This window comes from Rhagoletis zephyria, unplaced genomic scaffold (genome assembly GCF_001687245.7).
Source record: "Rhagoletis zephyria isolate East Lansing unplaced genomic scaffold, Rhagoletis_zephyria_1.1 Rzeph_scaffold_01320, whole genome shotgun sequence".
Classification (NCBI taxonomy): domain Eukaryota; kingdom Metazoa; phylum Arthropoda; class Insecta; order Diptera; family Tephritidae; genus Rhagoletis; species Rhagoletis zephyria.
The window spans coordinates 70,447-94,697 of record NW_016158404.1 but is presented as its reverse complement, the minus strand read 5'-3'; the positions used below and the strand labels follow the sequence as shown (position 1 = coordinate 94,697).

The following is a 24,251-nucleotide window of genomic DNA, read 5'->3' as shown; positions in this document are numbered from 1 at the left end:
TTTTTAATAAGATTCTGAGTACGCAGTTGTAGTAGAATAAAGTACAAGTTTCAAATGGCTAAAAACTGCGATTGATGTTTTGGAATTTTTAAAAAACCTCGAAATTTATACGAAAGTTTGTTGAATTTTTTTTTTAATATTGCACAAATTTGGAAACTTGGATTTACACGGGTTTTGTTAAAATAACAACGAAAATAATACGTTAAAACTTGGCAAGTGTGTTTTGTATTTTTTAATATCTTAATACACAACAAAATAAAAAAAATATTTGCCTTTTTTCAAAGCTGAGGGGAGGGGAGGTGGGTTGTTCGGAACACCTACAACCCCCCCTAAATACGGCCTTGGTTCCGATGTACCTCAGTCGGGAAAAGGAGGGACGCTTCTAAATAAACACTTTCAGGCAGGTATTTTTTTTTTTTGATAATACCTTTTCTTTGGAAGCTGCGTTAAAAGATCTTCCAATCTTTTTTTCATTCGAAAGCAAACGAGAAGTTACGGAAGTCAAATAAAAAGCACCCTCATTGCGAGTGTCGTGTCGAATGCAAGTCGTTTTTCGAGAGTCGCATCGTATCGAAAATTTCACGTCATTGCCTAAAATTTCCACTCGACTAGTGTATTAAAACGGAAAAACTTGGCAGTTTTCGATGATTTTCGTCGTCTACTTATCTTAGTACGACAGTAGGCATTGCTAATCGAACAATTTAGTGTATGTAATTTACAACTTAGGCAATGAGGCGATTATTTCATGAACATTCCCCCCTTTTTAGGGAAGATATATGTATAAGGAAGCCTGAAGTTCAGGCCATTCCAAACTAAATAAGGAGTGAAAAAACGATCTCGAACTTAAAATATCCGGACTTAGGGTGCCTAGTAGGCCTATTTTTCTAATTTTGCCGACAGGGTTCTTTGATTCTGTAATTATTAATGAAGCGTTCAACACTTTTCAGTGCTTTTTACCAACATATGTATTTACATATGTAAGCACTAGTACATATGTACATTCAAAATTATGTTTATGAATCAAAATTTCACTACTAAATATATGTATGTACATATGTATTACCAGGAATGCCTAAGTGTTGAAGTTCTTTAAATTCGTTGACAAAAATATATAGTATTTACATAAATATGTACATATGTACCTTGGACGTACATACATAAATGTTGTGTTTACATACTTATGTATGTACATATGTACATATATACAATAAAACCCAATAGCTGTGCGTAACGTAATTATCTTAATACTATTTATAACGCACCTGGACACACTGAATTACAAGCTAGTTCGCTGTGAAAAAGATTCTTTGTCTGACACGAATTAGCGTCGAGATCAATCGTAACAGTTACACATCTATTGGACTTTGGGCTGAAGCGGTAACGTGTCACATTTCGCTCAGATTGCACTTTACCTAGACAAGCATTGTCCATTGACTCAAAGCATACATCTCCTGCAGGATTACATTACAATCATTAACACATACATACATAGCTAATGAATGCATATCTGTACATACTTGTCTTAGAGCAGCAGACTCCACGATGTGTCACCGGATTCAACTGACACGTGTGTGTTGTGGGACAGGCCTCATTATCGTTGTGTGGTCCGCAACTCACCTCAAGATCACCTTGTTTCAGCGGATTACCTTCTGGGCAAAGCGATACCCTCCGTGGCACACAAATGGGCATTTTAGGGCATGGTGAATCAATGCACTCTACATTAATCAGCTGACACTCCTCGCCGCTGGAACAATTGATTTCATTACAAAAGTCTCTACACTCACAAATTGCACATCCGTTTTGATCGATTTTATATCCGGCTTCACATTTCTTTTCGCATTTTGTTTCCGGACAAGCAAATGTTGCATTCACCTTGCATATCGGCGACGTCCCTTTGATCCGTGTGCCGTTTAATGCCCAGCCATTTTCATCGACACACCAGCAAAAGCCATCTGGTGAACATTGTACTTGATTCCATTTGCCGGTGCGTGCATCGCATTGAGCTATATGCATTTTCATTGCCGGTATACCTAGCTCTGATGCTTGGTGCATCTGTATTGTGTGCAGATGTTGGCAAGCGGTTTTCATTTGAGGCAACACGCACTGGGTGCCACAACCATTCGAACAACATCGTTTCTGACCATCACAGTGCGAGTCTGTACGACATTCGTAAGCACACGTGTTAGCGTCCAAATTGTCAGGACCAGGTGGCACCAGGAATGGGCATTGGCCAGGTTTACGCGGTAAACACGCTGGAACGGGTGGACAATATTCTTCATCACATGAGACATCGACAATCCGACACTCTTTGCCATCCCCGCAAACAACACCATCGCAAGGGTCGCGACATTGGCAGGCGGGGCAACGTGTGCTGGGATCTAATGTGAAGCCATATTCACATCCCATTCGGCAAGTTAGATCCAAGCAGTCGATGGATTCACGAATATTCAAGCAATCCGAGTCAGTTAAATTGAATCCACGTGATTTTGGTATTTCGGTGCCAAAGCTGTCTACACACCAACATTCCTCTACTTCGATTTCCACCAATTCGTTGTCGAACAGCGACTGTTTCGGCGCTGGCAAAACTTTTTTAAACTCCACTTCAAAAAGTTGTCCCAAACTTTGCGTACGATCAGCTCCAACTTCAATTACTTTTGCATTACGACTCTGGATTGGCGCAGCAATGTGCACTTTTAAGGCGTCATCGTTAACGCGATACAATTTTAAACGCTCTACTTGCCGTTTCTTACGTGTTTGTCTCTCATCAGTGCTTTTCAGTAGCATGCGCATGCGTCGTATGGTATTCTCCTCGAGGATTTGCCGCTGTTCAGCACGTGTAACACGAATTTTCTTCATGCCACACTGACGTTCTAAATAGTTGCCGTCGTCGGTACAACGTGGTGCCGGTATAGCCAGTTGCATGCCTTCTTCGGTACCTTCCATGCGTTCGGAAAAATCTCTTAAATATTCACACACTAAAAAAGTCCAGAGTATTTAAGTAGATAGTAATAAACATCAATACAAATAACTATTATAGGCAGGATGTTTACTCACTGGTTTGTTGGCGTGTCGAATGCCCATCCATGGCTATAGTCTCTTCAGGAAGTGGGCAACAAATACTTTCCGTATCGTGGGGTAACTTCACGCATTTATAGTTATTCGGGCATGCAATACGATTGGACATAGAGCGCGACTGCTTTATTTCTGGTCCCGGTTCAAAGAACGCAGTTGGTTGAAAAGCTCGAGATTGGCGCTCTAAAAGCAAATAAATACAAGCAAATATGAAATTCGTATGTAATAAGTTTACTGTAAGATCGATTATAATTAAAATATTAAAGGATTGTACAGGTAGATATAAATGTGACTTATAGATACTGCGTACGTACCTTCAAAACAATACATAACTTCACCAGTTATATTATCAGCTAAAGGAGCACCGACGTCGCACGGATTAGAATATACCAAATCGGGTTTGCATACAGGCCAGGAAGCGCATAGTGCGGAGCCTGTTTCACATAATGGATCAGTGGCAACTTCACAGTGTGAACCGATCGCACACTTGAAGCCCTCACAAGGCTCCGAGCATTCACATGAAGGGCATCCATTATGATCGTTCTAAATGAAATAGACAATATTGAATTTTCTGTAAAATTTAATATCCTTACGAAGAATACATATCGATGGTCCTATGTAATAACGACACAATTCAAAATTCAAAAAAAAAACCGTTACTACTGTTAAATGGCTCATGTATTTAATCCTTGTCGAATCCATGTCTAATACTTTTGTACTTACTTTAGCAATCCTTACTGCTTACATTAGTAAGGGATGGAAATGAATTTGACAAGAATTAGAGACAAGAGCCACCCACTTAACATTAGTAATAGTTTTTATTTTTTGAAATTTTAATTCTGTCGTTATGTACATACCGATGTACCTATGCTCGTGAATATCAAAAACTGAACCAATAAAAGTAAAATTGTTTGAATTTTCTAATTTTTGTACCAGGGAACGAAAATAACTGTTATGATGTATTTCAGAAACTAAAAAGTAAAAGCTTAAAAATTTTCTTAGAAGTTCGGAAGTCGGTAATACCACCAAAAGATAGAGCGTCCATGGTTGGGTAGGTCATATTTTTGCGTTGTTCAATAAAAAAAATGCCCTCTATTTTAAAGGGGGTAGACTAGAAGACCCTATAGTATAGGGCCTATACACATATATATGTACAACGATTTTATTCTCTATATATAGGCTGGTCCATGTAGTATTCTTTTAATCAGTGTCATATCTTGTGGAACGAAATTAATTGCTTTCCGCTTGTACAACATTGGGAGATAATGCAAATTTAATGGATAACGATTTTGCTCGAAAAATAATATTTTCTGAGGTAGAGCATTTTTATCTCGACGGGTATATTAACAAGCAGAACTGCAACATCTGGCGATTGGAAAACCCGCACGTGATCGTCGAGTAGCCAATACATCCTCGGAGAGTGACAGTTTAGTGTGGATTTTGGAGCGTTCCCAATAGGCCCATTTGTCTCTAACTTGACAGCGTACGACTTTTTCGGTGGGGTGCCGCGACGGAAAATCCATTAACGATTCAGGCCCTTAAGGCGAATATCGAGCGCGATACGCAATAGCGAAGTAAACCAAGGCAGCTACATTTATGAAACCGTGTTCCGAAAAGAATGGGAATGTTTGTTCTTTCGAATAAACCAATAATATACCAACCGCTGTGGTGTAGCGGTAAGAAGTGCGCACTGCCATTCCGCAGGACCTGGGATCGATTCCAGTTTCCGACTAACATCAAAAATAAAAGAAAATAATAAATTTTTTCTAATAGCGGTCGCTCCTCAGCAGGCGAGTGCATTTCTGCCACGAAAACAGCTTCTCATAAAAATTAACTCTCCGTTCGGAATCGGCGTAAAACTGTAGGTTCCTCCCCTTTGTGCGACAACATCAACGCGCACGCCACACATCGGAGGAGAAGCTCGGCCAAGCACTTACATATTGTGTAAGCGCCAATCTATTTTTATTACTATACCGAAAAAAAATTGTGTTTTCTTTTTGAATTTTTAGAACGAAATAACTACTTATATGGACTACCCTTTCTGTACATGTGTATGTACATAATACGAAACTCCTTTGCTTACCTTAAAACCATATTCGCATACTGCTGCGCAAATATTCGTATCGCACTTTTCCATATTAAAGCTTCTACCCAGCGAATGACTTATCATATTCTCCCAACCATCGCAATTGACATCATTTGCTGGCCCCATTGAGCCCTGAATTTTATGACCAGTACGTGGATCAACACACCAACATACGAGGCCATTACGCGAGCACTGACGTGGTGAGAATAACCCACCGGGGCCATTACAATCCGGTTGATAGCCACGACCTTCCCTCTCATTGACCTCTAAAATATCGGAGAGGGCACGTGCTTGATGGCATGTAGTCACATTATACGGCTGCTGGCAATTAAATTGGCAACCCCTTGTAAAGCAACATTTCTCCATATTACCACATTCCAGATCGCTGTTACATGGAGAACCACACATGTATCCCGTACGTTCGCTGTATTCAACTTTATCTTGCGCCGGACAAATTCCTGGCTTCGAGAATTTCATTGTGCTTGGACAACAAACTCCATATTCATTACCAGTTTCAATCATGCACTCATAGAGTGGAGGACATTGTGGCTTTCCTGTTTCATTACCACAAAGAAATGGACGAATGCTGCCATCAATGGCTAATGGCATGCCAGCTGGACAGTATGTAGATAAAGATCGAGCTTTTTTACACGTAGGCACCGGGGGGCATGGTTCAACTTTGCATTTGACTTCTTGTGGTTGACACGCCTGTCCGTTGGGACAAACCACGCCTTCGCAAATATCGCGACAATGACAGACACTACACCCAGTTTCGGGGTCCCGGGCAAAGCCCGCTGGACAGAACATGCGACACGCAGAAGCCGCGCAGTGCGTTGGCTCGGAACAGCGTACCTGCGACTTTGACTCGTTGCGAGTACCTGGTATTTCGACGCCATACTCATCAATACACCAACAATCTAGGCCGGTTCTTTCGTTACGACACTGGATCTTTTCAAATTCTCCACTTTTACTACATCGCGGTATACGAATTGAGGAGTGTTTTTCATTTGAATACAATGCTTTGGCGCGTCGGGTCTCTACACGACGCAAATGTTGGCATGCTGTTAAGTTTGCTGAAAAGGAGAAGAGAAAAATATTTTTTCTTTATACTTGCATACTTGTTAACGGAAAATTATTTTTTTTTGATGGATTTCAAATTATAATATGTATATGTATGTATGTATGGAGTTTGTAGATATGTATGAATGTATAACTATGCCGATAACACCACGCGATAGTCAATTTTACACACACAAAAAAAAAACTATATCGCGAAACCATCTGCCAAATATCGTAAAGCCGCGTCCATCCTGACTTTAACAGCTTAAAAAAATAAAACCTAATAATAATCTTGCAAATCAAAAAACTTGAATGTTTTAAATTGTAAAGAAATTTCTCTTGCATTTGGTACCCGTAGTTATTCTATATTGCACTTAATTTTTTTTAATAATTTCTAAATTAATCATATCTTTAAAATCTCAAAGTCCTTTAACAAAAGTCCTGACGTCAGACAATGTTTCGGCTAAATGGAGGCGGGTGGAAACAATAGTTAGCCTGCACCGATTTCGCTCAAATTTGACATGTGCTCTAATTTAAATACAAAATTTGGGGAAGATTGGATGGAATTTTGTATATTTGGAAAATTACGTATATTTGCCGTCGCTTGAAGAGATCCAATTATATATTTAAAAACTATAAGTAAATTTTAAAAAGTAAATTTTTTGATAAAAAAAAAATAGGAAAATACCAAATAAATGATAAACACCTTCACTAAATATTCCACGGCACTGAAAGTATTGATTACAGTTGGAAAAGAAACACTTGCTTTAATGGCAAGGCAACTAAACTGATTTTTCAGTATCGGGCCGATTCCAGTGTTTTTTTTTTTTTTGTTGGAAATGTACCGGTCGTAGAGAGGAGGGGTGTGTAAATGATGTGAAATTTTGAAATTTTTGACTTTTGACTTTTCCCTCTCTAAGTCTAACCGCCTTCATATAGACGAAACACTGTGCGTCAGAGTGAAAAACTAAACTAACTAACTAATAACGCGCTATAGAGCCAAAATGCTCTGTAAATTTGATTAGGCAATGCATAGAAAGCTATTCTATAGATGCTAAAAGAACTCGTTTTTTTTTAATAGAGCTTGGAATTTTGGAACAGGACTCTTCCTAAAGCCAAGGCTTCTTATTTGACGCGCTTAGAAAACAACACTCTGACCATGATGGAATAATAACAAGGTTTTGTCAGTAGCAACGTGGTTGTTGTAATTTTGACAAGATTGGGATGCTTATTTTCAGTGCTGTCGTTCATTATTTTTATACTACTATTCTTTGGGAAATAGTATCTAAAATACTATGTTTCAGTAATTCGCTTTATCGCAATTTTTTAAGAACTTAGTGTTCTCAGAACGATATTAATATTTAAAATTGATGGATTTGTATACTTTTTGTCCTCAAAATGTAAAAAAAATAAAAGATATCGTGGTTATCAATGGAAAAAGGCGTACACAAAAATTTTTTGGAAAGACAATTTTTTATATTAAATAACTTTTGCTGCATTGTCATAATATTGAGCCAAATGGACCATGAGATACCGACCCTATCATAGTTGTCGACGTCGATGTAATTTTTTCGTCAAAAAATAGCCCTCGCAAGTCCAAGTCAAGCTACGCTGGCCACAGTATTTTTGCGGAAAGGTGTTCCTACCATGCCTCAGACTACATACCGTCTATTGTACTGTTTTCTTATTCTGTTTAACATATTTTAAATCTTCGCAATCTACGAATAAATCGGACCACTGTTGGGTGTTAAAGAGCTCTACAGCAAGGGCAAGTGGCGTTGTCATGTTCGCTTATCACAGTCAGGTGCTATAACTTCTACCGCTTATACTTTTTCCAGTTTTCATAAAAAAAAAACAAAATCGTGGTACAGAACTGAGCAACACTATTGCAAGAAATGTTAATACGCCACAATAAAATTGTCAAATAAAATGATTTTAGTTTAAGAATACTTTTGATTAGGATTGCCAACTATTCAAAAAGGCATATCTATCCAAAATGTATTTAACAAAGTGTGATTGAACTGGACGTTGCTCTCAAAAGAACCATCTCATAATGTCAAATACAAAAAATATATGAATTTTGAACCGTTTGTTTATATTTTTTGACATTATAGTACCGTAAAAGAGAGCCGCACTGAGTTGTCAATCACACCTTGTTTAATACATCTTGTATCTACCTAAACCAACAATAATATTTTTTTTTTTATTGGTCCCCTTGAGGGGTTTTGAGAGACCTATAAAAATAGTTAATATTAAAAAATGGTTAAATAAACCCTTGGATATTATTATTGGAAGTCTCCTAAAGAGAAATCGAAAAATATTGATTTTCGAGAATTCTACACCATTTCTACGAAAACGAGTTTTACGCCTATAATTAGAAAACTCGAGAACTCGCAAGGGTGTTTATAAAAATTTGTAAAGCTAGAAGGAAATATTTACTTCCTGTTGTGTTAATGCGATTTTTCTTCGGCACACATAAAACTGCCTGAGCGTGAGGAAATCTATGGATGAGCCCGTGTGCATCTCCTAGCGCTTATATGTATTATACATACATACATATGTATGTATTTAAATATGTACACGTTTGTGTACAAACATACTATATAGTACATAATATGTATATATGTACATATGTACAAAGCGCATTTTGTATAACTCAACCACGATTGAGAGAATACAAAGGTTGCGCCGATCTCGGACCGCTATTCCTCTCTTAACGAATTTGACAGAATCGTTGTTTGCATGACGTCACACTGGTGCAACTTGTTTACGTTTTCCTTGCAACATTTTTTCTTCTTCTTCCATTCTTGCTCACGTTTTGGCATTTCTCTCTCGCAATTGCACCAGTGTGACGTCACACAAAAGTTATTCTCAAAAATCCTCTCTGATCGGCGCAATCTTGTATTCTATCATTCTTGTAACTCAACCATTTCTCCGATATTGGCTCTCTGAAACGAAAGCGAAACTTACTATATTTGGTATATAGGAAACCAATTGTGTCGTAGAGTCGTTGTTAGCACATAACGAGTGGCTCACGAAGCTACATACATACATACATATGTACTACCGCTACACGACGATGCTAAGTGATGTTGCTAGCTTTTGCCCATTGACCGACTGACACAGTGTTTTCCTAATGTTTCATTTTGCTAGCGTTCTTTCTTGACTTTTTTGCCTATTGCGAGTACGTACATACGCATATGTATGTACATATGTGCATATGTATGCATATGTGTGTATATGGATCTTACACCAGTTTTATGTTGACTAAAATCTTACTAGTTTATCACAGCGGAAATGACTTTAGATCGTTGGGTGTTTGATCTTCAGACATGTTTGTTCACTTAAAGAGTTTCAACACGTTCGTGCAACATGGCGGGATGGAAAGTGACTGCATTGGTTCCCTGCTTAGTGTGTGTATGTACATATGTCGGTGTCTATTGTATATGTATATGTTTACGGATAAAAAAAAACTATGTTCTATTTAAATCAATAACCAACAAGAAATTAATTAAGTACTTATTAAACTTACAGCTCTCAAGAAAAATCTGAACCAACATTATTCATTATTTCTGTTGATTGAAAAAGTACTTTGCTTTTGCTGTAAATTTTCTTTTGTTTAATGCTTTGCATTAAAATAAACAACGTTTATGAGTGTTATGGTGCTGCCTTTGGTGTCTAAAGTGTCATAAAAATAGTCTACTTTTTTTTAAATATCATACTGGGCGATGTGAAATTTAAACAAAAATTGAGATTAAAATAAGTATTTTCTAAGCCATAAAAAACCGACATCAATTCGGTTAACGGGTCCACGTTTTTCGTTTTCAATCTCATAAATTGTTTATAATGACTTTTGCTAAAATTTTAAAATCAAAAGTTATCAAAACAAATTCTATGGGACTGACTATGGGACTATTCTAATTTGGTATATTAAAAAGTTTTTTATTTTTTATTTTATATGTATATGTATTTAAATGTGATATGGAATAACCCATATACATACATACATATGCATAGTACTCGTATGCACATAAACTTAACTTCAACATTACTCACCATTCAATCTCTTAGCTTCGGCAGCATTGAATACGCACGCGTAAGTGCATATAGACAGGAGTATAAGTTGCAGCAGCAACTCTCGTTCATTCACCCGCGCCATTTTCGCTAAACTCAAAATTTGGCAACAGCATGAAACCACAGCACAAGACAAGTTTTTCGCTTTTTTGTATTTATTTTACTATAGCAAAGCGGTTGAGAAAAAACCAAGTTTTGGCATAAAATTCGTTTTGTTAGTTGAAGACACTGAAACGGCAATGAAGAAATAATAATACATTTATATGTACAACTCATACTTATGTACATGTAATGGCTAGTAATATATGTATATATATATATATATGTTCGTTAATTGAGGAATAACAAACATATGTACATAGTACATACATGCATACATGCAAAGTGTAAAAACAAAAAATACAAAGAACAAAGCTATAAATAATATGGAAAATGCATAAGATCGTGAATATCCATTTAATTTTTATAAATTTTGCTTGGCGTTCAAATAATAAAAAATACTATGTTCATATGTACGTACATACATATAGTTAGCTCAATTCACAAAAGCTATACACAAAAAAGTTTCTCGTTTTACCGGATAACTAAAAAAACTTTATACAAAAAACAGATAGGGCTTTTTAAAAAGTGCCATATAAATTCGTGTTTCTTGATACTAATACTTTAAAATTTTTAGTATAGTTTAATATGAGGCCTAACTGACATTTCAAAAAAAGTTGAGGTGCATCTTAAAATGCATCACTAGAAACGAAACGGCAACGGTAACGGCTTTGAGTTAAACGTTTCTAATTTTCAATTTAAAAAATTTTCAGGAGAGGAAAGAAACTTCTTATGGCCATTTTCTTCAAGTATTTCGCAAAACTTTGATTACGATATTTTACCTGTTTAAAGCAAATCAAACCTCCATACGAATGATAAGGATTCGATCTTTCCACTTGAGTGGAAAAAAAAGCTTTTGACTGCCGTTGTCGAGTAGGTATAGATGTCGGCTATGAATTCTGTGTGTCGCAGGTTCAAATGCCAGCATATGCAGTATTTAAATGATAGAAGCAAAATTTTTATTATACAAAATTTATAATTTTCATATGAAATTTCAATTTGTAAAGGCTTTGCAAAAGCATTTTCAATCCTGATAATTTATCAAGAAAAGAGCTTTTGATTTTTGTGCTAGAATTCCAATTCTTGTTAAATAATAAAAAAATTACAAATTATAAAAATTTTGTGTTTATCAAGTGCTTAGAGCAGCCCTAGTCTTTATAAATTCCCCGAAATTTCGTATAACCGAAATATGTTTAGTATAGTATAATAAAAATTTCGCAAAACTGAAAAGAAAAAACACTTGTTGCTCTTGTGTTATGTATACATACTTATGTATATGTGTGTACATACTATACAAGTTTGGTTTCATGCAGACACAAAAAAACACCTTTGGTAAGGTGCATTTATATGTGCACACATGTATAACTGTAAGCTGTAACATTTTGAGATTAAGCTGCTGCTACCAAGTTGGCTTGCATATATATGTATGTATGTACATATAAATGGATGTATGCATGCGAGTAGATAGTTGCATATTTTTGCCAGCGATGATGATTAATCAGTGAGAGCACCATGGATCGCTTTCACTTTAACAGTGGAATTCAGTTGATTTGTCGCATAGAATACATACACTGAAAAGAATTAGTTGCGAAATCATAGTCAGACCCCAAAAACAAACGAAACTCGTTACCTATGCTGCGATCCGAGTTAATTGAAATATTGAGTGGTTGATCGTTTTGAAAGATTAAAAAAAAAAATATATATATATGCAACGAGAAGCTGGCCAAACTATAAGGAATGCAGTTCGCGATATTAGATAAAAACAAAATATTTAGCTGAAAAATCTTTTTTTTTTACAAATTTCAAGTATCAAAAGAACCCGATAATCCGAATTTGACTGAGTCGAATGTGGGGGAACAAATGCTTTTTCAAAGTGTACTACCAGTTTAGATATCGCACACAATCTTCAAAGGTGACACAACTCAAAATTAGACGTTCGTCAGAAAATGCGAAAAACTATTTCCTAGCACATGATAATCATATATATATATATTTTTTCAACAATATATAATAAAAATTGCTCCAGCTTTTGCCTGAATGGTAAATAAAAGATCTGTGTACATTTTTAGTGTATAATTTAAAAGATGCCAAATTTTGAGTTGTGTCACTTCTTCGTATATCCATTTTATTTCCGGTTCCGGTTCATTAGGACACACATCATAAATTGTTTTACAATTTCGCATACGCGAATAGTTTTTAGGTGTTAATTTCCCAAATATACTAAAGAATAAACAATTCAAGTAACATGTTTGACATTTTTTTAAGGACCAGATATACTGCCAGTTTTACCATCAAATAAATCGAAAAAGGATTTTTCCCTTCTGTCAGTTTTCATATTAAATTCAGATAAAAACAATAATAATTATTTCCTTAAATCGCTTTCGTAAAACGTGGCTATAAAAGTGAAATACTGTACCCCTTTGAATTGGTATGCTTTTTTACTATAACTTAAAAAAGGAATTATGTATGGCTGGTTCTAAGCCTTCTTAGTGCAATTTTTTTTTAAGGAATCAGACAAACAAGTTTCAAAATACTTTGTACATCATATTAACAGAGCTTTATTTGATTAAGGGCCGATTTCATAATGAAACACTTAAAGTTCCTTTTGCAAAAGTTTCCTTTTAGTTAAAGTGTCAGTTAAATGTACTTTAAACAAGAAGTGTTTTCATAATAAAATGGCCATTGAATAGTAACAAAAGGTTCATTTAAATGGAAATATAGTTGGCAATGCCGATCTCGGCAAAAGAAGGGATCTTCGAAGAAAACTTAATTGTAATTAAAACCAACGACTAACGACTTTTATTATAAAAGTTCGGGTCCCTGATTTAATTACAAAACTGCATTTGTGGGATCCGTGGCCAAGCGGATATACATACAAACATATGTGGTAATGTTACACCCTAATATTTATACAGATACATAGATACATCTTTGTTACAATAAAATACATTGTGGGTGGGTGGTCGTGACTTAGATTTATCTAATAAGGCATATGTGTGTATGATTTTATGCTCATACGACCACCGTACATATGTATGTGTATGTACCTATATAATGCACCGACTTAACAGTTCGATAACATCGTTGGTAAAATCAACATTGCCCGAATTGTTTGTGGTTTGTTGCCCCACATACGAAAAGTACATTGTCCAATTTGATGCCAAATTATTGCGTTTGGCCAGCAACCAACTGTGGTAATTTTATGTGAATATGTTATTTATGTATATAGATATGTACATTTATGTGCACATGTACATATGTATGTATGAATTAGGGATGTTTCGAATGTCATATTTTACACATTCGGTAATGCGAATGCGAATTTTCGGAATGCGAATGTTAGGAATAACATTAAAAAAGTTATAATCAACTTAAGTCGTCGTTTTTATTAATTTTATAATAAATTTAATTGTAGAAATGTCACACAGATGCTTTTTAAGTGAAAAAGAGGCTATAAATTGTATAATATATTTAGCTTTACATGTGTAGTTCTAGAAATTTTAGCCAAAAAATTCGGATTTATATAGTTTTTGTTAGATAATCAGCTCTACTTTTGTGAAAAAAAAAAATTGCGAAAAAACCAAATGAAAAACAATGCGAATATTATACAAATTTAAGTGAGTCTTTATAGTTATTTACTCGTTTTTACCTGGTTAGTCAGTAAATTTGTACTCAGCGAAAAATGGAAACATATTTTTGAATTAAACATTCCAAAATAAAAAAGTGCTAATCATTTTACAAATTTTCAAAGCGTTTTTTTTTTGTAATTTGCAGGCAGCTTAAAAATCAAATTTTAATACTTCATCATACAGTTTCAGTTTGTATAAGTAAACAACGTCACCAAAGGGGCTTAAGCACCCCCGATCAAAATAATCCCCTTCAAATTTTTTTGCAAACCCTACTGAGGATACATCAAACTCGTCTGAATGCATTCGTCTCATATATTCACAGATACTAATACATGAAAATCCTGCGCATTCGCAAAACGAACATTTGGCTCAAAACTATCTACTAGTTTACTGCCAATATAGAAGCAGTAAATATATGATTATTATTTAGAACATTGAACGAGTGCTTAACCTGTGCAGTTGTTTAATCTAGTAGTCAAAGTTCAAAAGACTGCCTTTTCTCCCATGAGGCGATTTCTAGAGGCTCGTATATAAGGCCGGCTGCGCAGAACAATTGCTCCCTTGGAACGCTGGCAGATGGAGCGCTCAAATATTTGCGGACCAGATCTGTCAATTTGTCGTATTTTAGTTTAGTTTTCCACCAATCGATAGGATTTTTACCGAGATAGGCTCGTTTTTCTTTAAGGTAGGGCTTCAATTGTGCTTTAATTTCACATTTTTTAATGTCTCCATACGAGCCTTCGCCTTCGCTTGTGGAATCTAAAATTATTTCTAGGTTGCTTATAAGACTTTTAGCAGTCCTTGTTGAAGACACATCAATTTGCTTGATATACTTCTTAACCGTTTAGCGCCTGAAGGTAAAAGCCGGTTATTGTCCGCACCCTGATTAGACAGACTTAGGGCCATTTCAACAATATTAAAGTGGACTCTCTGTCCATGTACGCATTCGCATTCGCAAAACATTCGTATCATTTTATTTTATGTCTAAAATGATGCAAATCATTCGCATAACGAATGGGAATGCAAATATTCGCAACATCCCTGGTATGAATGTAGACAGTGGCAAGTGGCAGTCGTGTGTGAACGGTAACATATACATATAGTGATGGCCAAAAAACTAAAATAATCGATTAATTAATCATATGAATAAACACAAGCCAAATAAAATTAATTGCAACTAATTGCAATTATTGAGAAATAATCGATTAATCGAATTTTTAAAGGCTCTTGTTTACAGTGAGTATTCACATAAATACTTTTCCAAAAAGAATTTCTAATTCTCCAGTTAATTAGCCTCTAATAAAATAAAACGAGTATTTTTAGCGGCATTAATAATTTATCATTTAACCAAGTTTGCAAAAACAAAAGCTTTGATAAGCGCTTTGTTGTTAAGCGGTTGCGTTTCACGATGGCTGTAGCACCAGCTCCGAGGTACCAACTACATAAATGACGGTTTTTTCGAAAGAAAGTTTAATTAAAAACACATTTCATCTTGTGGGTGACCCAAATCATCATTTTTTCGCCTTCGATTGTGTACAAGAGATTTATGAGGGGCCCAAAGATCAAACTCATTTCTACTGATTCTACACTGAGGGAAAAATAGTTAAATCAAACAGAAATGTATTTGATCTTAATATAAATGTCAATGGAAGTACTGTATAGAGGTAAATATTCAATTCAAAAAGGCCCATATTAAAATGAAGCGTTCATGTTGCACTTCACGGTTGCTTTTTCATAATTAAGATTAAAAAAAAAGTAATTAATTTATATGTTGTTCGAAAATCAACAAATTTTGGCAAGCATCTGTGAGCACTCAGATACAGACAGCGCTCTGCATGCTTGGTATACATACCCTGCAAAAAAAGCGACCAATCCGGGATGATTCCGGGAGCAATCGCAAAGTAACATGCGACTCACATTTTTTGCAGGGGTATGTACACTTATACTCAGATGTGGACATTCAAATACGTGCGTGGCAAATTTTGGTATGAAAGTATTACTATGCATTATTTCCCTCAGTGTAGTGACGACTCGCTACCCGTTTTCATAAGAATCATCGGCGCACATTATGCTAAGGGGTCTTTGAAATAATTTTTTTTTGAACCTCTGGTCGAGTAAAGTTGATGCAGCTAGCAACAAAGAATGTTCGATGGATGGATTTTAGACAAATACAGAATTCATATTTCTTGAAAATAATTTTACGATAATTTTACAATTAATCGATTAATGAAACACAAAACTACGATACAAATTAATCGTTAATTGGACAAGAATAATCGATTAATTTAATCGAATGATCAATCGCTGCCATCCCCATATACATATGTATGTACATAGTGATAAGTACAAATACTAAAAGAAATGTTCGTAAAGCATGCATTCGTAGCGAATACGAGTGGGTATTACTCAATGAGTTTGGTTTAAGCAACATGTTTTTAGATATTTGTGTAAACTAATTTGCACTTTACAACTAAATTATTTTGTAACTTTTTCATTGGCAGTAGTTGTTCGGATGGAGCCGATGGCGTTCGCACATTTGCTAGGTGCACTGCGAAAATAATTTAGTTATATCAGGGTGTTTGGCCGGGCTTCTCCTCTAATTTGTGATGGCGGTCCGGATATTATTACACAAATGGAGTGACCTACAATTTTCATGGTTTTATGAGAAGCTTCACTAAAGGGTCACTAAACAAGTCTATGAAATTCGCAACACTATTGTCATTTGAGTTGTCATTTGCTTACAGTTACTACAAACTTTCAAGTAGACAAAAAAAGTAATATTAAAAAAGGTTTTCGTTGGGTGATTTTTAGTGATTTTTTGATTTTAACAGCGGACAGGAAAGAGCCAGGAAGGAAAAGGCAATCTATTTGATCTTTCAAAATAAGAAAACAAAACTAACAACTTTTGGTCCACGCACGAGAATTTTGAAATTTGTCCCTTGTTTCTTCGCAACAGCGGGTCTTGTGCCAATAAGCAAATACCAGCCCTCACAAAACTCATAGAAGTACTCAATTTATAATTTTTGTTATAAAAAATATCTTTAATCCAGCGTAAATGTTTCCTAAGTTCCGAACCTTTTCCAATTTTAGTTGTTGCTCCGACCAGGGATCCTACGGAATGGTGTCATCTAACCGCTCGGCTACAGCGGCCGTTAATAAAAATAGAACAGCGAAAATTTAGATATAATTTTGTTATGGAATTTCTTCACTAGATTCTACTTTTTTATTCATCCATTTCGATGAGTCCAAATAAACAGTGACGGACAGTGAGGGACAGTCATATAAATATTATATTTTTTAACTTTTACAATTAACCTTACACATTATTACATATGTATGTATGTATGTATGTATGTAGATGCTTTTTTAACGGTCAGGACATATGTATTTTCACCGTTATGATTCTTTTTTGCCGCTCTTTTTTGAATGGGCCGTACCCAGGCATACATATTTGCATAAAAATACTAAAATGTGTATGAGTATGAGCTTCCCAGGCTAATTTAGGGGCCATATTAACAGGGAAAACAAAAAATAAAATGAAAAAGCACTTAGAAAATATACACAAACAGCCGATTTTCAAGTTTTCGCCCGAATAAATGCAATAAACACAATTTCGCAATAATTTTTTTCTGCGCTTTTGTTTCACCAACCAGTGTTGCCACTTGAGTTTAGTTTTAGGTTCCAAAATGCCTACCAAATCAATTTCCAAACTACCAAATTTTTGTTCAACATTAAAACGAAATTTCTTGAATTTACGGGGTTTCTAGCTACACACATTTACAGTGTAATATTGTTTACGGTGTTGGTTAACCATTCATACCAATATTTAAAGCTAAACAAAACAAATTGGGGCTTTAAATAAAAGAATTAACGTATTGTGTAAAAAACTTTTGTAATAAATGTATGTAAAAATACCTTCGAGATTAATTCAATTCATATCAAAAAAATTTTATGTTTGAAAAAACAAAATCTGAGATTTTATGCATTTCAATAAAAAAATTCCAAATTTTGTTTCAATTTGCATACACTCACACTTTGCAAATTGCCTATCACCAATTTTTCTTTCAAGACGATAGGCAAATTTTTGTTCAATTTCAACAGCTGATCGATCATAGCTTTGGGAAGCCAGTTTTTGTTTGCAGAAAATTGTGTGCTTAGTAAAATGTGGAAAAAACAAAGAAAACTTATATGTACGTGTGAGCAAGTGAAAGCAATGTTTTCAACGTGTAAACGCAAAGTAAGTGAACAAATTTTAATACTCATTTTGATTGACTTTTCAAAACATTTTTCCCTACCAAAAGCTTCATCAAACCAACCAAACTACCAAAGGAGAATGAAGCTACCAATTTTGGTCCAATTGGACCAAAACGGCAACGCTGTCACAACATTTAATGATGATTGCCATTTGGCTATGCAGTGCATACATATGTATGTATTTGTATGTATGCGTAAAGCGCCAGCTGAGTGACCCCGATTTCGCCTTGTCTCATGCAAAAGTGAAGTAACAACAATTGCTTTATTTTACAATTACAAACAAGGAAGTAAAATCAAGGAAATGCGCGGCGAAAGAAAAAGAAAATACCAACATCAATGGCACTAGACTCTAAATATTTACCAACGTCCGAGAGGCACATGCCAAATGTATTGAGTATAATTTTATCTTCATTCAAAACAAAAATCATACACCGGCACACACTTTCCGGCGTACAAACATACACATGTATATGTATGTATGTATAAACCTTTCACGTTCGCCTTGCTGAGGACCTGAATATTTACGTATTCTATAGCTTGGTTTCTTCATTTGAAATGTGGGTATGCAGATAACACTCATTCAGTCATTTGAATAGCGCACCCTTTTAACCTCAGCATTTACAGTTTTCCCCTTTGTTTATTTAATATGTATTCACTCATTTTTTATATAAATATAGTGTATACAATTAAATAAAACACGTCAACAAGGGAGTGCGTCATCCTAATGACCAACAGTGAATTGGGTAATGACATTTACAGCCCTTGCAATTTTAATACAATAAATTGCAATATCCAAGTGGCTACTAAATACCGTCGATTTTTGGACATTTTTTTTTTTTTTTTGTTGACAGTGTCATGCATAGTTGCCAACTTAGTGCCTTAAGCACTAGATTTAGTGCTTTTTGAAAATTAAAACGCCAAAAAAAAAATGGTTTAGTGCCTAGTGCCCTTTTTAGTGCTTTTTTCTGAACAAAAATTTCTGAATTTACAAGAATCTACAAATTATATGCACTAAAAAGCAAACCATGATTGATAAAAGGATGAAGTTGCAAACCCACGTTCTTGCATTCAGATAAGTTAAGTATTTATTTTTTTATTTTCTTGATTATTGATTGATTACACCAGTTCATTTCTACTTAGGGTATCATTAAGTACATATTGCTCTTCCCCTTTAAAATTCAATTTCGTTTGTTGCGATTCGATTGTTCCTTCTCCAGATGTACCAGTTTTAATGTGCAGTACTTCGGTATTACTTCGCAAGCATGAATGTGTATTTATTTATACATGTGAATATTGTTTAATTTTTTACTTTAGTTTACCACAAACTGTTATAAAAGAAAGTATCATTTGATTAAAAAAAAATTAGTGCTTTTAGTGCGGTAAAACGCTCTTTTTTCCCAAGATTTGGTGCTTTTTGAAACTGAAAAGTTGGCAACACTGGTGTCATGCATTTTTTTCATACAAAGTATGTTCGAAAAAATGTTTATGTGGAAGAAAATGCGCAGCACCGTCAACAAAAAAAGGTATCAAATATCAACGCTTTTTTATTGAATGGCTACAAAACTAAAACTGCACATACGAAAAATTCTAAAAATATTATTAACTTATTAAATTATTAAATAAGAATAAAGTACCCCTTTGTTAATTTTTTTTTAATTTGTACAAAATTTTAAAATCGGATTTATACGTTTTTTCTAGAATTTGCTAAATTTTTATAAAAACCTAATTAATATTAAATAAAAGAAAAGGCAAACTCTAGGCACTGAGAATCAAAAAGGCGCTCTATTCAAATGACTAGGAGTGTACTATATGTACATACATATGTATGTGATCATGTAGTTCCCGTAAATAGTAGTCATAGAATGTCCACTTAATTTAGTAACAACCTTGGTAATTTGCACCTATGCGTGTGCATATTTATTTATGTTTAAGTGTGTGAACTTTAAAGAGCTTTAGCGACTTACAGTAAAAAAAATACAAATTTTTAGTGCTGAGCTCAATGGCGGCTTATGTCTATGCTATGCAAAGATGAACCGCTAATATTTTTGACCGTTGGCACCGACACAAATATGTACATATTTACATACATACGCAATTAACTAGACACTTGTTATTTATGTGCATCAGCTAATGTACAATGCACATACTTAGATACATATGTACATAGAAACATACATATGTAGATAAATATGTTTGTATTTATATAGCATAACACTACGGTTGCCTAAAGTTCATATATGAACTAGCATTTAGGCGAGTGAGCCTGCGTACCACTGGCTTAGTGGAAGTTGTTAACCAAAGTACTGTTAAATTGTGTGTTTACCTCATCATGACAGCTTTTATGAGGTAAATAGAAAAGAAACACGTTATGTTTTATGTTTATTGCAGGAACTTGAGTAAACATATAATTTTGCGTTGAAGTCAGTAGTGGCACATACGCGCAGACTTGTAGGAACAGGTGCTTTATACTATTTAATAAACATTTCTGTTGTAATTTTGCTTTTCTAAGTATATTAAGGCCCGGTTGCCCAATGTCTGGTTATCACTATCTCCCAGTTAAACATCATTATCGAAGTTTTCGAAATCATGCATATAACATGTGATCGGTAAAACAGTCCTTGTATTTAGCCGGGCATTGAAAACCCCATTTCTCCCATTTTCGAAACTGTAAAATTTAATATATTTAAATTTCGACTCGAAATTTCGATTGCATACAAATTCGTAAATCGAAATACGGAAACGGTGAAGAGAAAACATAAAATTTGTGTGAAATCGTTAAAATCAAAAATAAGTGGAATAATTAATAATGAAGGAGCCCTCGACAATGTAATAATAAGTAGTGCACTCTCTGAACATGGTGTTCAGCGACCTATAGCACGGATTGACTCCATGCTCGAGAGCAGAGTAATCAACACGACCGTAGGTATGGAATCTGGGAGAAGGAAAACCATCAGGGGCACGCCTCCAGGGGAGGTACAATCACTTCTTCTCTGGCGCCTGGTGGTGAGTGAACGAAATTCTGAAAATACTTTAAACTAATAGAATAGGGGCCGACGATTTGGCGATACTTATCACAGGAAAATTCTTGTCAATGATAACTTAGTTAATGGAGGCGGCGAATGGTCATATTTTTGGCATTAGTAAAGTCAAATTTTTTTGGTGTTGTATTTTAAAATTCAACTTATTTCCTAAATCTGAATATCCCAATTAGTAAAAACGTATTCAAATTAAATCCTGATGGCGATATTTTTTTCATTAGAGTGCTTATTTAGAAGAATTTAGAGGAAATATTACTTAACTTTAAGTCTTGTGGTTCAAAAAGTTTAAACATTGAAAAAAGTGTTATTATGGAAAACATTAGTCCAGATATGTAAAATTAGATTTGATGGTCCTCTAGTTATTATTTATTGTGTTTTGTTGTCCGATTGTTCAATGTTTTTTATGTATAGTATGAGATTGAACCTTACAATTGTAGTCGTTTTTCGTAGACAATAACTTTCAAAGGGCAAGCTAGTGCAAAGAGTTGCAAATTATAAGGTATTAACAAAAGTGAGTAGATTAATATATAACTAATCTTTCCAGCGCCATTCTGCCCCTTTTTGAAAAAATCGCAATTCTTTATGCCAACTAATGAGTCAGATAGCTCCGTACTAGCAACCTTCAGTGATCACGTTAGAACAAAAGGGAAGACTGTAAGATCGCAAGACTACTATGGCCACGGCTTTATAGGAAAAATGCCAAAGACCTTCTGACATCCAATAGATCTGCAGTAAGAGTATTTACCAAACCTGCAGAATCAATTGACCACATTCCGTGTCGATGTACGGGCCTACAGTTGAAGCGCCTCAATCACTTGGACCTACGCTTATTCAACAGTCTGGGCGAGATAGCGTAGGTGGAATTGTTGGATCTCCTCCATGAAAAAGCTTATAATTTATAAGAAATGTGAACAATAAATTTTTTTTTTCAATGCGGTGCTCTCATGACCTAAGCCGGCCCGAATTGGATTCGTTAAAATGCAACAGCACAATTATGAGAAAATAAGTAAAGAATTCAGCCTTTAGATATTCTTAATTTTATGTATTACTTAATTCATTTTTAAAAGCATTTCGTTGTTGGTTTAATTTTGAATTAAAATGTGATAACGGACGTAACAGATTTTTCCCGTATTTTTACTAGTAACACATACTAAATTAAATTTTTTATTTAATTTTTTCAGTTCTTCTCTCCACCGTTTCACGTTTTCATAACCTTCTTTCGCCATCTGAATACGAAATTTTGAGTTATAAGGCCATTTGAGTTCATTTACTTGCATTTTCGGTTTACATTTTTATGGAAACAATCATACGTAATAAAATATGAATGTATATACAATGGAATATAGAACATATCATTAGCCGACCTTAATAAACCAGTAAAGAAGTTCCAAACTATACTTGTATATCTCCCAGTTAAGAATTCTTAAAATTAATTTTTTATATCCATATTTTTTAGTATAATGTTAGAAAGTTGCCAACAATTTCTTTTATAAATGTGCACATTCGATTTATGTACAACATACCGCATACATACATACATACATTTACATCTGCATACAAATATGAATCCACTTTCGCTAAGAAGCATACACTCACATCTATACAGAGTGAAAGAGCACAGGGCGCAGATGCATACAGCCATATCTTGATATACATACATATGTACATATGTCTGCACTTATATCTTAAAAAATCGCATTTTCAAGCATTGATTTGAAGCTAAGCCTTTGATGGCGCTAATTTCACAATTCTATATGATACACTTTTTGTTTTGAAACCTCTGTACATCATACTTACATACACTACATAATATAAGTATACAATATGCACATATTTCAAAATTCAATTCGCAAAACTTTCACGCTTAAATAAACATACATACATATGTATGTATGTAAACATCAGTAGTTACGAAACTTTTACTCTCTTAAATATTGTGAACAAACTTTTAGTTTATGCAAAACACTATACATTATATAAAAATGCTTTGAAAACAAACACTTGGCACGTACTGTGTGCTAAGTATATGTATGTATATACATATATACATATATACATATATGAACCCAAGATTTGCTTTCCTTAATTCATTAATAAATCTTTTCACCCACTAAACTTGGTTAGTTTACGAATTTTGAACATTTGCATATTTTTTTCTCTACTTCTTTATTGCTTTTCACGCACACATACCAGCTTCGTATTGGGAAATCGAAAGACTTAAGACACAAACTCTCACTTTAACGCACTGCTCACAAATGAATGCGCACAACAAACACCCCGTTGTAAAACCGTTGGTGATGTTCATAAATACATGTATACATATATATATATAAGTAAAAACAAATTTCGTGAACTTTTAGTCGGTTCGAGTTGTGGGTTCGTTTCAAACACGCGGCCGTTTATAGCTGCCCGAACTTCACTTTCCTTGCACGACACTTTAATATCTGGCTTTTTCTGCTGTATTGTATGGTAGTGTAAGCATTAGTAGACGACTGTGGCGTACGGTGTCTTAAAATGTACTAAAGCTTTGTAATGTCTTACTTGGTTTATTTCACTGAAATATAAAAAATTTAAACGGTTTTTGTAGTTACGAGCTGCAGGTAGGTATGTATATATGTGATTGATGTCTTTCGCTCAGTTGCAATTTATTTCTTTTTTGTTTGTTTATATGATTCATTTAAGAGCGTACGGAGAAACCCAATCGTAAAATAAAATACAAAAACAATATATTTAGTAATGTAAATTTTGCGCGAACGTCCAAGCGAGATTCAACTGGGAACTGGTAAACTTATGCACATAAATATATATATATACATATACATTTAACACGCACATATGCATCTGTGATATTGTAGCGTAAAACACCCAAAAACTTTGGTTGCTGATTCATTTGAAATCGGTGATGTATGCAGTGTTGCCGTTTTGATCCATTTGCTTTAA

General features: G+C 34.7%; 1 protein-coding gene across 1 annotated transcript in view; it reads right to left on the bottom strand.

The window, feature by feature from the left end:
- Positions 1-23,906, bottom strand: part of LOC108363628 (uncharacterized) — a 28,661-nt gene extending 4,755 nt beyond the window's left edge. The window contains exons 1-7 of the mRNA XM_017617049.1: positions 23,502-23,906; positions 10,274-10,519; positions 5,156-6,231; positions 3,387-3,615; positions 3,055-3,255; positions 1,518-2,975; positions 1,263-1,451 (exon numbers count right to left, since the gene is read on the bottom strand). Coding sequence (XP_017472538.1) covers positions 1,263-1,451; positions 1,518-2,975; positions 3,055-3,255; positions 3,387-3,615; positions 5,156-6,231; positions 10,274-10,376 — 3,256 coding nt within the window. The 5' untranslated portion in view covers positions 10,377-10,519; positions 23,502-23,906. The remainder of the gene's footprint in view (positions 1-1,262; positions 1,452-1,517; positions 2,976-3,054; positions 3,256-3,386; positions 3,616-5,155; positions 6,232-10,273; positions 10,520-23,501) is intronic.
- Positions 23,907-24,251: the final 345 nt, after the last annotated feature.